Source organism: Peromyscus eremicus, chromosome 20, assembly GCF_949786415.1.
Source record: "Peromyscus eremicus chromosome 20, PerEre_H2_v1, whole genome shotgun sequence".
NCBI lineage: Eukaryota > Metazoa > Chordata > Mammalia > Rodentia > Cricetidae > Peromyscus > Peromyscus eremicus.
The window spans coordinates 20,592,700-20,607,822 of record NC_081436.1 but is presented as its reverse complement, the minus strand read 5'-3'; the positions used below and the strand labels follow the sequence as shown (position 1 = coordinate 20,607,822).

General features: G+C 41.5%; 1 protein-coding gene across 3 annotated transcripts in view; it reads right to left on the bottom strand.

Annotated features, from left to right (window-relative positions):
- Tcf20 (transcription factor 20) overlaps positions 1–15,123 on the bottom strand; it is a 50,803-nt gene that overhangs the window by 11,824 nt on the left and 23,856 nt on the right. For all 3 annotated transcript variants that reach the window (XM_059248065.1, XM_059248066.1, XM_059248067.1), the window contains exon 2: positions 4,314–4,407. In XM_059248065.1, the coding sequence (XP_059104048.1) occupies positions 4,314–4,407 (94 nt within the window). The remainder of the gene's footprint in view (positions 1–4,313; positions 4,408–15,123) is intronic.

The following is a 15,123-nucleotide window of genomic DNA, read 5'->3' as shown; positions in this document are numbered from 1 at the left end:
CTTGCTGGAAACTTGGCAGGTTTGTTAAACAGAGACATTATGGGCTTAATGGAGATAGGAGTGGAATGAGGGTTTGTTTGAATCCCTGAGTTTGAGTCAGCCTGGTTTACAGAGTGAGTTCCAGGTTAGTCAGGGATACACAGAGAAACCCTGTCTTAAACACACACACACACACACACACACACACACACACACTTAATTCCTTAGTCCTACTATCCACATTTCAGGTACTCAATACTCACATATGGCTGCAGCTACCATCTTAGAGCAGAAAGGTCTACACATTTCCATTACTGTGGAATGTTCCAGTGAGCAGTGTGTTTTACCCCTAAGAAACTATACCAGGAAATAGACTGGGAGCTGGGAGCAGCACCCCATGGGCCTTGCTATTGGGAACCTGGCTGTCAACACAGCTGATACTTGAGGGTACACATGGGGTATGCCTGAAGTCAAAGTGGTTAACTGTCTAGGTGTGCAAGCGTCTGTTGCTCAACAGTCTCTGTGTGGGAGACCACTGCTCATCCAGGCACTGACTGGGACAGTCAATTAGTGCATAACCCCCCATTCAAAACCACCCCCAAACTTAACACTTGGGGATCATCCCCATTTAAGAGCAGCTTTGAGTGAAGAAAACCAGATGTTCTCATGTAACTACAAGCAACACAATGAACATGTGGGAAAGCAACTGCCTGACTCAGGGTGAACAGCTCAGACAAAAGGAAAACTTATCAGCAGGGAGAATGAGGCCAAGTGTGGAGGTGGAGGTGCATGCCTACAACTTTAGCACTTAGGAGTAGACAGGAGGATCAGTTCAAGGTTACCCTTGGTCACACAGTGAATTTGAAGCAAGCATGGGCTACATGAGACCATTATCTTAAAAAAAAAAAAAAAAAGTAGGGAGAAGAGAGTAAGTTAAAAAAAAAAAAAAAGCAGAGGTATAATAAGGAGGGAGAGAGAAAGGAAAACAGCCCAAAACCCAAATCCTGTGTGTGAAACAATGGTTCAAGGCTCTTTACTTCCTTCCTATCCCCATAGTCAGTGCCCTGCCCATGAAGTAGTTCTATGGCAATTGCACACAAATGCCTATATACAACACTTTTTAAAATCCTCTGTGCAACTTTGTTCTTTTTAGTACCTCTAATAGAAACTTAGAGAGAAGACATTAGAAATAAAAGAAGGACATGGACTCAACACTAGTCACCTGGGAAGGGGAACCCAAACTGGGAAACTGACTCATAAGATTGGCCTCTGGGTATGTCTATGGGGCATTTTCTTGACTAATGACTGATTCTGGAGGGCCCAATCCACTGTAGAAAGTGCCACTCCCGGGCAAGTAGTCCTGGGTTGTGTAAGAAAGCAAGTTAAGGAAGAGAAATGGTTCGGTGGTTAAGAGCACTGGCTGCAATTCCCAGCACCCACACAGTGGCTTACAACCATCTGTAACTCCAGTTCCAAGGATCCAGTATCTTTCTGACCTCCAAGGACACCAGATAAGTACACGGTGCACAGACATGCAAACATACATATAAAATAATAAAATAGGTTGAAAAGAAAAAGAAAAAAGGGAAAAAGAAAGAAAAAGCAAGCTGAGCAAGCCATTCAAAGCAAACCAGTAAGCAGCATTCCTCTGTGATCCGAGCTTCAGTTCCTACCTCCAGGTTCCTGTCCTGACCTTCTGTAGCAATGGCCCATGACCTGAGAGCTATAAAATGAAATAAACCCTTTCCTCCCTCAGGTTGGTTTTGGTCAGTGTTATCACAGCAACAGAGAAACCTAACTAGGACACCAAGCATGTAATTCCACTGCTGTGGGTTTGGGAAACAGACGAGGGGAATCACTGGGGTTTGCTAGCAGTCAGCCCAGCTCAAAACAAACAATTTCAAACCCTGCTGCAAAGCTCTTTATGATGATGGAATATTGGACAGAGGCAAGAAGTAAGTCCATGCATAGTGGTCAACTCACTTTCAACAAAGTGCCAAGTTCAGTGAGACCCTGTCTCAAGGGAATAAAGTAGACTGTGACAGAGCAAAGCAACCTGCCACCCTAGTACACCATGTACCACAACCTCCCCTAAAACAAACAGGTTCCATTATAGCATTTTCTTTCTTTTTAAAAAAAAATTTATTATTTTTATTTTATGTGCATTGGTGTTTTGTCTGCACACATGTCTGTGTGAGGGTGTCAGATCCCACAGAACTGGAATTACACACAGTTTTGAGCTGCCATGTGGATGCTGGGAATTGAACTTGGGTCCCCTGGAAGAGCAGCCAGTGCTCTAAACCTCTGAGTCACTTCTCTAGCCCCCACCATTATTTTTGTTAGGCATCCCCTGTCCCTTCACCCCATCTGTCTTATTTCTCCCCTCAGTAACCAGTATTCCACTTTCATGTAACAGGTATTCTATAATTCCTTTTCCCTCCCTGCTAAAACCACTTCTCCATTCATAGTCCCCCTTTTAATTTTGTGACCTACATTCATAGCCTCATACACACACACACACACACACACACACACACACACACACACACACACTATATATATATATATGTATATATATATGTATGTATGTATATATATATATATATATATATACACATTATATATACTAGAATCTAAGATCTGAATGAGAAAATGTGTAGGATTTGTCTAAGTCTGGGTTACTTTGCTCAATTCAGTTTCCAGTTCCATCTACTTTTCTATAATTTAAGATAACAGTGCTTTCCAATTCACCCACAGATTCAGTGAAATCCTTATCAAAATTCTAATAGTTTTCTTTTCACAGAAATGTGTAAGTTGATCATGAATTTCATATGGAACAAAGAGGGACCCAGAATAGTGAAAACAATCTTGGGGGGAAAAAAGACACAAATTTTCCAAATTTCTTGTTCCTATTTTTTTGGAGCGGGAGGGGGTGTACTTGGAGACTGAACGCAGGGCCTTGCATTTGCTAAAGTAAGCATTTTACCATTCCCAATTTCAAACCCTGCTGCAAAGCTCTTTATGATGGTGGAATATTGGACAGAGGCAAGAAGTAAGTCCATGCATAGTGGTCAACTGACTTTCAACAAAGTGCCAGAATCCTATCAGTCAATAACAGAAGAATGGTCATTTCCGTAAACGAAGACAGGGCAACTGGATAACCACTCACAAAAGAACAGATCTGAACTGCTACTCCACAAAATAGTCACAGACTAAAATAAAGATCTAAAACTTTAAAACTCTTAGAAAACAAAACAAAACAAACACCAAAAACTCCCTTTGGATTAGGTGTTTATTACTTTAAGATGATATCAAAAGAAAAAAATAAGAAAAATTAGCCCTCGTCAAGAGCAAACTTTTACTGGGGATCTATCTCAGTTGGTAGAATGCTTGTCTAGCATGCATGATATCCTGGGTTCCATCCTCAGTATTATGTACATTAGGCATGGTGGTGTACACCTGTAATCTCAGCACTAAGGAAGTAGAGGCAGGAGATCAGGAGTTCAAGACCATCCTTGAGTATATAAGCAAGTTTGAACCTACTTGGGCATACACACACACACACACACACACACACACACACACATACATACATACATAGAGAGAGAAAAAAAGAAAGAAAGGAAAGGAAAGAGAGAGAGAGAAAGAGAGAAAGAAAGAAAGAAAGAAAGAAAGAAAGAAAGAAAGAAAGAAAGAAAGAAAGACCTTCAGAAAAGTAAAAGCTTAAAGAAGGGAAGACAGTATTTGCAATCCATGTATCTGGTAAGGGGGCTTAGAATTCTTAATACTTCACAATAAAAAGACAAAATAAGTAAAATAATTTAACAATGGGCAAAGAACCTGAATAGACACTTCTCCATAAAAGCTGTACAAATGGCCAATAAGCACATCAATGCTTTAACATTACTAGAGAAGTACAAAATTAAACTACAGCAACCTGGATTTCACACCCATTGGGATATCTACAGTGATAATAAAGATATCTGAGTATGGTTGGTAAGGATACTGGGAAATTGGAACCCTAATACATTGCTGGTGGGAATGTAAAATGTGTATATACTTTGGAAAACCACATGGCAGTTCCTCCAAAGGTTAAACATGGGGTTAACATGCAAAGAGAATTGAAATCCTATGACCATACAAAGATTATGACTGTTCTGTGGCAGCAGGATACACAAGTGAAAAAGTAGAAACCCCATGTCCATCAACTGAGGAAATCCAACATAGCACACCCTTACAATACACAGTTAGGCAGTGCAAATGAACGAAGTACTAATACATGCAGCAACATAGATGAACCTTAGAAATCAAAAGGGTATGTGGTCCAAACTTACCTGCGTCAATGGCACACGGGTAATGGTATCGGAAGGAGCAGCCTTTGTTGTAGCAGCCCAAGGTAGCGCCGGCCTCCTGGCAGTGGGAGCATTTCTGAAAGGAAGAAATGGGCATGTCAGTAACTCCAGACCTGCCCCTCTCTTACAGGCTTCTCTTTACCTCATCTGTTAGACCTCAGCATGGCCTTTGTGGTTGGAGAAATCTGTGGTGGTAGGACAGGCTAGTCAATTTCTCAACCACCACTCGCTGACCACACCATGGAAGAGATCCAGAAGATTGTTTTTAGGGCCCTGGCCCCAGTTTTGGGTAACTGTTGCCTTGCTTGCTGACCTTGACCTTGATATCTTCCCTATGCTAATTCCCTCCCGGGTTTCACCCTCCTGAATGCTTAAGGGAAGTTCCTTGTCTGTGTATCCTGCATAATGGGCATTAACAGCTTAGATGCCAAGATTGTAAAACATCTTAGTGAACTTCTGCCCTCCGGGGTTCTCCCATTGTGCTGTAAGCCTGTATTTAAGACCTCTTCCCTCTTTCAATAAACAGCATTCGGCATTAAAAAAGAGAGGGGGGGGGGAGGGAGGGAGGGAGGGAGGGAAGGAGGGAGAGAGAGAGAGAGAGAGAGAGAGAGAGAGAGAGAGAGAGAGAGAGAGAGAGATATTGATTGATTATCTGGTGCCCTCTTCTGGCCTGCAGGCAGAACATGGCAAAATAAATAAATAAATAAATAAATAAATAAATAAATAAATAAATAAATAAATAAATAAATAAATAAAAAAAGCAGCTCAGGGTAAGGGGGTTGATAATATCTGACTCCAGAGTTTTGGCCATATTGAAAACAAGATGTGATATGTTTTAACATTAGAAGTAGAGGTTGCTGGTGGACTTTGAATTTTAGACTCACTGAGTTTGAGATGCCTTTAAGAAAGGAAGAAGGGAATAAAAGGTATTGAAAACAATGGAAATGTGCCTTTAATTCTGAAAAGGAAATTATTTTCAACTAATAAATCACACTCACTCAAATACAGGGAAAAAAAGAAGATTGTTTTAAGGCCAGACCTCATGAATGACTTCAAATCAAACAGAACACACCAGAGCAAGTAAGTGACACTATATTACACGTGGTAGACACACCAGTGGGTGTAAGCACCCAGACCCCATTTTATCTACTCCCATGCTCTACTGGTAAATTTCTCTCTACTATTATGCGCTGCCTGTAGATCCTGCTTCTATTTATGCCACAGAAATCTTGTGTAGGTGGAGAGTTAAGGTACACACACACACACACAGAGAGAGAGAGAGAGAGAGAGAGAGAGAGAGAGAGAGAGAGAGACCTTTTACAATTAAAAGTAGAATTTGGTTTCTAGTTCTTATATTTGTAAGATTTTATTTTTAATTTTGATCTACTTATCCCAAATGCCCAATACAAGTATATTTTTCTTTCCAGAAAATATGAGTTCCTGTATGTAAATGGTATTTTTATACATGAATCCTATTTTAAATATACTAGGAAACTTGCCATGAATTTCTGGCTAAGTGAGACCCTATTCTCTAATTGCAATACTCCTCCTTATATGGTCAGATTTTCTTAAAGCAGGGCACATCTCTATTGTCACTTTGACATGGCTGCTGTGAGTACTCATCCTGTCAATCCCATTAACATTACCAAAATGCAACCACATGTGGCCCTGGTAAGGAAAATATGCAGATTAGTTATCCTTCCTGGATGTGGCTACAAACCACCCAGGAAAGCTAACCAGAAGACACAGACACTTATTCCTGATACTATGAAAAATAAAATATGTATGCTCCTTAAACCCTCCCATCTGAACTGGCTAAGCTCCCAAAACACTGGCAGCTGTGGAGCCTAAATGTTTACCATGTCTCAGGATGGGAGAGCTATGAACATTGACAATGCATTCACATGGTAGGACCTGCATGTGTCCACTATACAGGCTGGATAGGTAAAGTACCAGAGGGCAGGACTTAGTCTTAGTCAGAGCTAAGAAAGTCTCCCGGAGACAAATGGTGCAGGACCTTATGCCTCCCTCTCAGAAGACCTTTTAGGTGCCAATAATCAGTAAATATTAACTATGTATCCTTGCACCTAGGAGAAGAAAGTAAAGATCATTTAGCCTAGAGTAAACCAAGGACAGTTAAGAGCAATTGCAGAATCTCCAGGTTATCTACTGTCTATACCTCCTTCAGGATAAAAGGCCTCACCACCAAACCAAAGAAACAGAGGATGGCCAATCTGTCAGTGGAAAACTGTCAGCTGTTCCTGCCATCTACTTTTTTATTCAAGGTTCCTAAGCACTCATTCATCCAGAGTTGAGTTGCAGGCCCTCTCCATCTTAGAGGATGAATCTCAGTTCATGGTAACCACTGATGAATGGGTTTACCAAGTACTTTTGAAAAGTTTGCAAGCAAATGCACTTCTGCAAAAGTTTTGCCCTTAAATACCGACAAGTTGGAAAACAACAGCATTGTGGAGGCAGAATTAGGCTGAATTTCAGGCCAGCCTGGTCTGCACAGTGAGTTCCAGAACAAATAGGGGTACACAGTAGAGACCTGCCCCTCTGGTACTTTACTTCAAAACAAAACCAACCAAGCAACCAACCAAAGAGAAAACCAGACCACCGTGCTCAGACTCTCTTGAGCACAGGGCAACAGGATCTGTGACAGTTACCTAACCACCACAAGAAGAGAATCCTGACAAAGACCATCTGCAAGGAAAGCAGAGTGGAAAAATGAGAGATCTGGACTCTGTCACACTGCTGAGCACTAACCCAACCAACCCAAGGATCATCCATCTCCAGACTTGTGACAGGACAACACAGACACACTCTTTGCTTTTTCAATTAATTTTACAACTTATAGTCAACATACCCTAATTGATACAGAAAGAGACTATTATCTGGAGCTGGGCAAGGAAGGGTTAGGTGCACAGACTCTACAAATTGAGTAACTACTTTGTAAGTGACTCTTCCACTGCCTCACCAAGTCTTACCAGCCAATTTCCTAACCTTTGTTCAGTCCATCTTCAAGGAAAGTACTAACAGTGCTCAACCTCACAGAAACATTGAGTGTTAAATGCACTAATCCAGACTTAGAATAGTGGCTGGATCAGAATTACTGTCATGTCACCCAAGATGACTACAGGCCAGATACATGTCCTACAGACCAAAAATTGACCAATCACCCAGAGTGGCCTTGTCACTACTCATTTACAGATGAGGACAGAGAAGACAAGGGGCTGGGACATGGATGCCTATTCCTTTCCTCCTTCAACACCAGCTGCTCTGTCCCTTGCAGGACCTCTCAAAGCAATCTGCTTCGAAACAGCTCAGTCTACATACATGCCTTGTCTTTTTCATGAAGACAGAGAACTCACCACTTAACCAGGAAATTGCATCAGTAAAATGATACTTTCTTCTTTCAGCTAAAGGCATGATATGGAGCTGGAGAGATGGATCAGTGTTCAAGAGCACTTGTTACTCTTCCAGAACCTCTGAATTTGATTCCCAGCACCCACATGGTGGCTCTAACACCACATCCAGAGTTCCAGAGGATGCAATACCTTCTGACTTTCTGGGGTACCAGGCACTAACATGGTGCACATACAAACATGTAGACAAAACACTCATATAGATAAAATAACATTTAAAAAGCACAATAAGCTGACTACATCATACCCAAAGAAGAGATACCCTACAGAGGTTATTAGGATCTCAGAGAAAGCACCTAATAAATGGTTTAGTTCAGCGGCCCTCAAAAGTGTGGTCTCGAGACCAGCAGCAGCACCAGGAGGAACTGAAAGGTCAAATTCTCAACCCATGTTCCAAAAAGCCCTCTAAGCGATTGTGGTACGTAACGCAGATTCAGAACCATTAATCAACTCCTTAAACTATAACACAGACCCACACAGATACAATGACTAGCTAGAATCCATGTTTCCTGAGAGCTATTAACAGAAGTTAACTAGACTTCTGTTCCCTATATAGCAATCTAAAGATTATGGGTATGAAGGCAGAATTGAGGTTTTTCAATGATGTTCATCTGAATCCCTAGAATCAGAGATCTTTAATACCTTGCAGAGGTGGTAAGTCTCAAGATTTGGAAGATGTGTTAATTATCTGGGGATGGATCTACTTTCAACACACATATTGATTTAAAAACAAAGATCCTCTCTCAGAGTGGGGCAGAGCTGCGGGCTTCAGGGAGATGTGGAAATGGGAGCAGGGTCATATGCACTACTGCTGACTTTGAAGATGGAAGAAAGGGCCACAAGCCAAAGAATGTAGGTAGTTATAGCTCAAAAAAGGCAAACAAACAAAATCTTCCCTAAGCTTCCAGAAAAGGAGCAGAACACAGAAAACAGCTGATATCCAGAGTGGGACTTGAACTGGGCTTGTAACCTGCAGAACTGTAACAGGTATGTAATGTGTCATGGCAAGTACAGAGGAATTCCTGAATCGCTCACAGTGACAGAAGTGACTGTTCATTTTTCTGTTACATTCTCTACTGTAACAAATTTCTCCCTCATGGGAAAAACTACAATTTCATTCCTTTTCCTAAAGTTGGTTTTGTCATCACACAGTCCCCAAAGACAGCACACTGGGTCTGTTTACGGTGTCCGTCCCCGTCCCCGTCCCCGTCCCCGTCCCCCCCCCCCCCCCCCCCCCCCCCCCCCGCCGCTAGTTGAAGAAGCAGAAGAAGCCAAAGCAAAGGGGACTGCTAAGATCGCATAGTCAGGGAGCAATGAACTTGTAACTGTAGCTTTTTTCCTACTAACCACAAGTTCAATACTCCTTACCCTGCCATGCTCCTTTTAGTTCACTTCATTCATTCAACCATCCCACATTTTACCAGTACCTCCCACCTGATGCCTTTCGTGTTCCAGGACAGCCTGGTCTACATAGCGAAGCAAAACAATCAAACAAAAGAGAAACTCCAAACAAATATAAAAATCAGAAAATAAATAAATAAAAGTATTCCCATGTGCCAATTGTCAAAGACAAAATATAAAAACCTATCACTATAAAAATCTTCATTTGTCCATTCTATACCCAAACCTATTCTTTGGTCAGTATAATTTCCAATTAAGTTTTTATTCTTTATATTTTACCTGAAGGAAAAAGTGACTTTCATTCTCCCATACTGTAATTACTTAAAGCCCCTGCATAGCAAATGTCCTTGACTTAGGGGAAGTGAGTGCACAGTGTCAGGACCCAAACAACACAGGCTCAGTGGTGACTTCAGTGGGATTTTAAATCTTGACACATTTTTCTTTTCTGGGTTTCGTTCGTTTGTTTTTAGGACAGCATCTCATGTAGCTCAGGCTAGCCTTGAATTTCTTTTTTTTTTTTTTCCTTTTCTTTTTTGAGGCAGGGTTTCTCTGTGTATCCCTGGCTGTCCTAAAACTTACTCTGTAGCCCAGGTTGACCTCAAATTTACTGAGATCTACCGGCCTCTGCCTCCAAAGTGCTTGGATTAAAGGTGTGTGCCACCACCACCAAGCCCTCTTTTTTTTTTTTTTTTTTTTTTTGAGACTAGGGTCTTACTTTATGATGGTATTTTATTTGTGCTGAAATGTGATTTTATTTGTATGTTAATAAAGTTGCCTGGGGGTCAGAGCTAATAGCAAGCCATTTAGCAGAAGTCTGGCAGTGGTAGCACACGCCCTTAATCCGATCACATGGCAGGCAGGCAGAGTCTGTGTGTTCAAAGACATAGCCAGCTTGGAGACACATGCCTTTAATCTCAATACCAACCATAGAGACCTGGAGGTCTGTATAGACAGGCAGTGATGAGGAGGTCATGTGGTTGGGTTTAGAACCAATGAGAAGGCAAAACAGAAAGTCAATAAAAAATACAGACATACAGGAAATAGGTCTCTTTCTCAGGGCAAGGACGGCAGCAGCGGCAGCAGCAGCAGCAGCAGCGGTGGGTGGTAAGAAGGTGGTCTCAGCTCTTGGCTACTGATCTCTGGGCTTTTAACTCTGCATTTGGCTCTGTGTTTCTTAAGAACCGTTCAGAATTACATCTACATTACTTTGTAGCCTTGGCTGGCCTGGAACTTGCTATGTAGGCCAGGCTGGTCTCAAAACTCAAAGGTCCATTTGCCTCTTCCAAGTACTAGGATTACAGGTATGTTGCCACCACAACCCAACTGGATGCTTCCCCCACCCCCCCCAGACAGCAGCTTAAACTGATGAAGGAAGGGAATTTTTCTTTTAATAGAAAAAGTAAAAATTATTTTCAAGCAACTGACAAAAGACAAACAAACAAACATAAAACCCTTATATTTCTGGGCACTATAACTTGTAAGTAAATTACAAAATGTCTTAATTTCTGGGCAGATTTAAATAGACACTCATTCAGTCTGGCCTTTTACAAGTGCTTGTCACTGTCTAGAGGCAGGGTCTGGTGACTTGAAGTGGCATCTGGTGACTTGAAGTGGCAAACTACAGGGGCTGAATCAACTAGGAGCCATCTAATTCTCCTGTAAGGGAGGCTGCAAAGAAAGAATACTGCATGATTCATTCCCAGAACAGCACTTCCCTCTGAGATATAACAGAGACCTGAATAATCATGCTGCTTAATGAACATCTTTGAGCAGTCTAGAGAGTTGCAGCAATTGGGTCAGAGCATTATTAGTGCATCGATGCAGATCAATTCTGTGCAAACCTGCAGATTGCACTCTGTCCCACTGTGTCCTTCCAGCACTACTGCATTCTTTTGCTCATACTTATGGTATTTACTCAGTTATGTTTATCCATCCCCTAAATGGGAGGTCTAGCATCTCTTGGACCAGGCACACTGAAAATACAGGCAGATGGAAGGAATGCAAGGTCTGGCACATTAGACTTGGAGCAAACTAATGAAGTTGACTCTTCCAATATTAGTTAAAAAGCCAACGCTTGGGAAAATGTGGAAAAAGTATTCATTTTGGCTACCAATAAGTTTATTCTCTTTTAATTATACCTCCTATATCTAGGGCAGAAATATCTGCTGATCTCATTATGCACTCTTGCTAAATGACTGTAACATAGTCTCCACCCAAAGCATTACACTACCCGTTATGGTCATAGGAGCATCTTCCTTTGATGCAACTCTATCTGATCAATTCTCTTTTCAGAGGGCTTCAAAGTGTTGGTCAGGACAATTTATGTTTTATTCTTTGCTTCCTTGAAGCAAGACACAAGGCACTCTCCTTAGGTTTCTCCACCAAAGTTCTCATCTGGGAGCATACTGTGTTTTGTCATGTTCACTAAGTCTTGGAGGATGGCACTCATGCCAGCCCTAGAATAATACCCTAAGTTGGTATATCAGAGCCAACTCAGAGGGCCAAGGAAGCCAGAGTTCTTTTCAGGACCATTTATTTAGTGCAAGAGGTGCACAGATGTACTAGTCACACTCGAGTCTCACAGCTGTTTTACAGGTATCAGTTTCAGAACCTGAATTCATTAAATGTTCACCTAAGTAAGTTGTGAGTACAAGAAATCAGCTACCAGTCATGTCAGTAGTATTCACTGGTTAAAGGCTACTTTTGTATTTAAGACAAGTTTCCAGGTTTGACTGGCATTTTAGAATAAATCAGCAAAGGCCTAGTGAACAAAGGCCAAAAGCCGTCATCAACCTTACTTTTGTAAAATGGGGAATTTGCTTTACCTTCCTCGTAAAGTTGTGTAAAAATCACTGTAAAGGAATTGTTTTGATTTACAAAGATATATTTGTATATCTTTGTACAGGTAGGTTTTATTGGCACTCACTGGTATCAAAACCAGGTATAGTATACATCTAATAGTCTATTAAATTAAGATAAACTAAGTTATTTATTTATTGACTTGTTTTTTCCACTTAAGCCATAGATAGGGGCTTGTCATTTCTGTTCAGCGTTTCACCTTTCTAAGGGTGAGAAGAGTCAGCTCCTGCCAGCTTCATTCGCACTCCTAGCTACTGTTTACTTTCACTGGTCTGTCTCTCTCAGTTGTTCTACAGCTGACCAATCCATATTAAGATTTTTTTTTTTAAAGCTTCCTGAAGCACTTTGCATTTGAAGATTTTTAAACGAGGACAGAAATACACATGAACACATAATAAATGAAACAATTAACAGGAGTCCAAAAACACTGAAAACTACCTAAGAAGGGCTTACTGAGCTCAATCTGGGCAACTCCAGTTCCATACATCTGTCAGGCTCTGCAGACAGTACCTGAGTGTTGAGTAATAAACAGACCTGCTGCTGGCACCAGTGCCCTGCCACTGCTCCTGGTGACATGTTTTCAATCTAGCCTCACTCTTGTCTTACAGCACTACTCACTAATGTTAGACTAATCATGCATCATCTGTAGCTGCTGGAGACCCTGATGCTACCAGGGGCCAAAGGATCAGATGCACTACACACAACCAGGAATCTACCAACTTACTTTCCTGCCTCCTCAAAGTCATCTGCTTCCCACAATGATTAACAGAGGACACCACATTTGCACACCAGTTTAAATCTAACTATCACCTTTCAAAGGAAAAAAAAAGTATAGGAACAAGGACCAACAAGGACAGCTGCTGGATTTGGGATAGAGAGAGAGTCCTGGTATTAGAGGTGGACATGCACACAAGAGGCTGACTTCAGATCAAAGGTCAAAGACCCGTGGGATGTACTGTGGTGTGTTATGGAATTAACTATGTAAAGATGTGTTACATTTGTTTACACTGCATTTGTTTAATTATGTGTTTCACCTTGCCTTGCCTGCCTAAGGCACCTGATTGGTCTAATAAAAAGCTGACCAGCCAATAGCTAGGCAATAGAGGGATAGGTGGGGCTGGTTGGCAGACAGAATAAATAGAAAAGAATGAGAGAAGGGGAAGAAGAAAGGAGAGAACGAGGGAGAAAGAGAGGGGCACACCTGGGGCCAGAAGCCAGAGCTACCAGCCAGCCAGACATGAGAAGCAGTGAAAGTAAGATACACAGAAGAAAGACAGGTAAAAAGCCCAAAGCCAAAAAGCAGTAGAAGAAAAACAGGTTAAGTTATAAGAGCTAGCTAGAAACGAGCATAAGCTAAGGCTGAGTATTCATAACTAATAAGTCTCCATGTCATGGTTTGGGAGCTGTTGGTGGCCTAAAAGAAAAGCCTGCTACAGTGGTGAGCCCTGGCGGTGTAAATGAGCCCAGTGGAAAGGGACTCCTTCAGGCATTAGTGCATCACGACCCTGAAGAGGCAGCTCACACACACACCACCTGCCCCGGACACTTCTTTCTCAAGAAAGATTCCATTACCAACCAGGGCAATTTGAACTTGGAAGTAAAATCTCAGTGAGAGCCGGGCGGAGGTGGCGCATGCCTTTAATCCCAGCACTCGGGAGGCGGAGCCAGGCGGATCTCTGTGAGTTCGAGGCCAGCCTGGGCTACCAAGTGAGTTCCAGGAGAGGTACAAAGCTACACAGAGAAACCCTGTCTCGAAAAAAAAAAAAAAAAAAAAAAAAAAAAAAACCAAACAAACAAACAAAATCTCAGTGAGAGTGCAGAATGAGTTATACCTCTAATGAGTCTTTCTGGGTAAATAAAGGCAAAGCTAGAAACACAGTCTATCTTCCTGTTGGAGAATATAGCTTAAGTGTTCTGAATTAAACTGATTATCTTCTGTTGTCTCATAGTTATGACTCTATAATAAGAATATTATTTTAAGAGAATAGGCTTCATTCAAGGTATAACCCAAAAACTGCTTTCTAAAATAAATCTACAGCCATTCATGAGGGCTCACATCTACAATCTTAGCACTTAGAAGGCAGAGGCAGGAGGATCACCACAAGTCCTACAACAAACCTAGGATGCATACTGAGTTCCAAATCTGCCTATGTTACACAGTGAGCCCTATCTTAAAAAGTAACTAATTAGGCTGGGCGGCGGTGGCACACGCCTTTAATCCCAGCACTTGGGAGGCTGAGCCAGGTGGATCTCTGTGAGTTTGAGGCCAACCTGGTCTACAGAGCGAGCTCCAGGACAGGCACTAAAACTACACAGAGAAACCCTGTCTTGAAAAACAAAAAAACAAAAAGTAACTAATTAAATCTTTGTTGGCAAGCTTTAAGTAGGAAGACACAAAGTTTACAAAACAAGCATTTCATTTACTTTAGCTAGTATTTCCTATATGTGCCTTCTGTATATGTACTGAGATACCTTTCTTGTTTTCTACCTCAAATATGGAGTCTAAAAACAGATAAAGTGCTGGGTGTGGTAGCAGAAGCCTTAAATCCCATCACTCAGGAGGCAGACACAGGCAGATTACCTCTGAGTTCGAGGCCACCCTGGTTATAGCTATGGTTAAGACTGTCTCAAAAAAATAGTAATGAAAATCAAATCATAGTTTAGTAATGAAGGTGATTCATTAAAAAAAAAAAGATAAGATCAGATGAAGAACAGAAATGTAAATTAGAGGTACACACTGGGATGGGGAGCTACACTGCCCATGGTAACAGCATTTCTCCAAGAGGACTAACACTTGGCCTTGGCGCTCTCTCTGACTTTGTGAGCCTGGTGTGTTTGTATGTTTGTCTCTGTCTTTAAGTCAGTAACATGGAGATAATTATCCAGCTGAGAAAAGTGAGGGGGATCTTTAAAAAAAAAAAAAAAAAAAAAAAGACATTGGTTAACAACAACAAACAGTAGTATTTCTAGTCATTTTCTGTTACTTTCCATTCCAGCAGTTGGAAACCAGGTTGGGAGGGAGGGTGGGTAGTTTGCAAAGTGGTCTACTTCGAGTGACTAGGGTGTCCAGTGATGCTGTCCTATAACGTACTCCTTTGTGGATG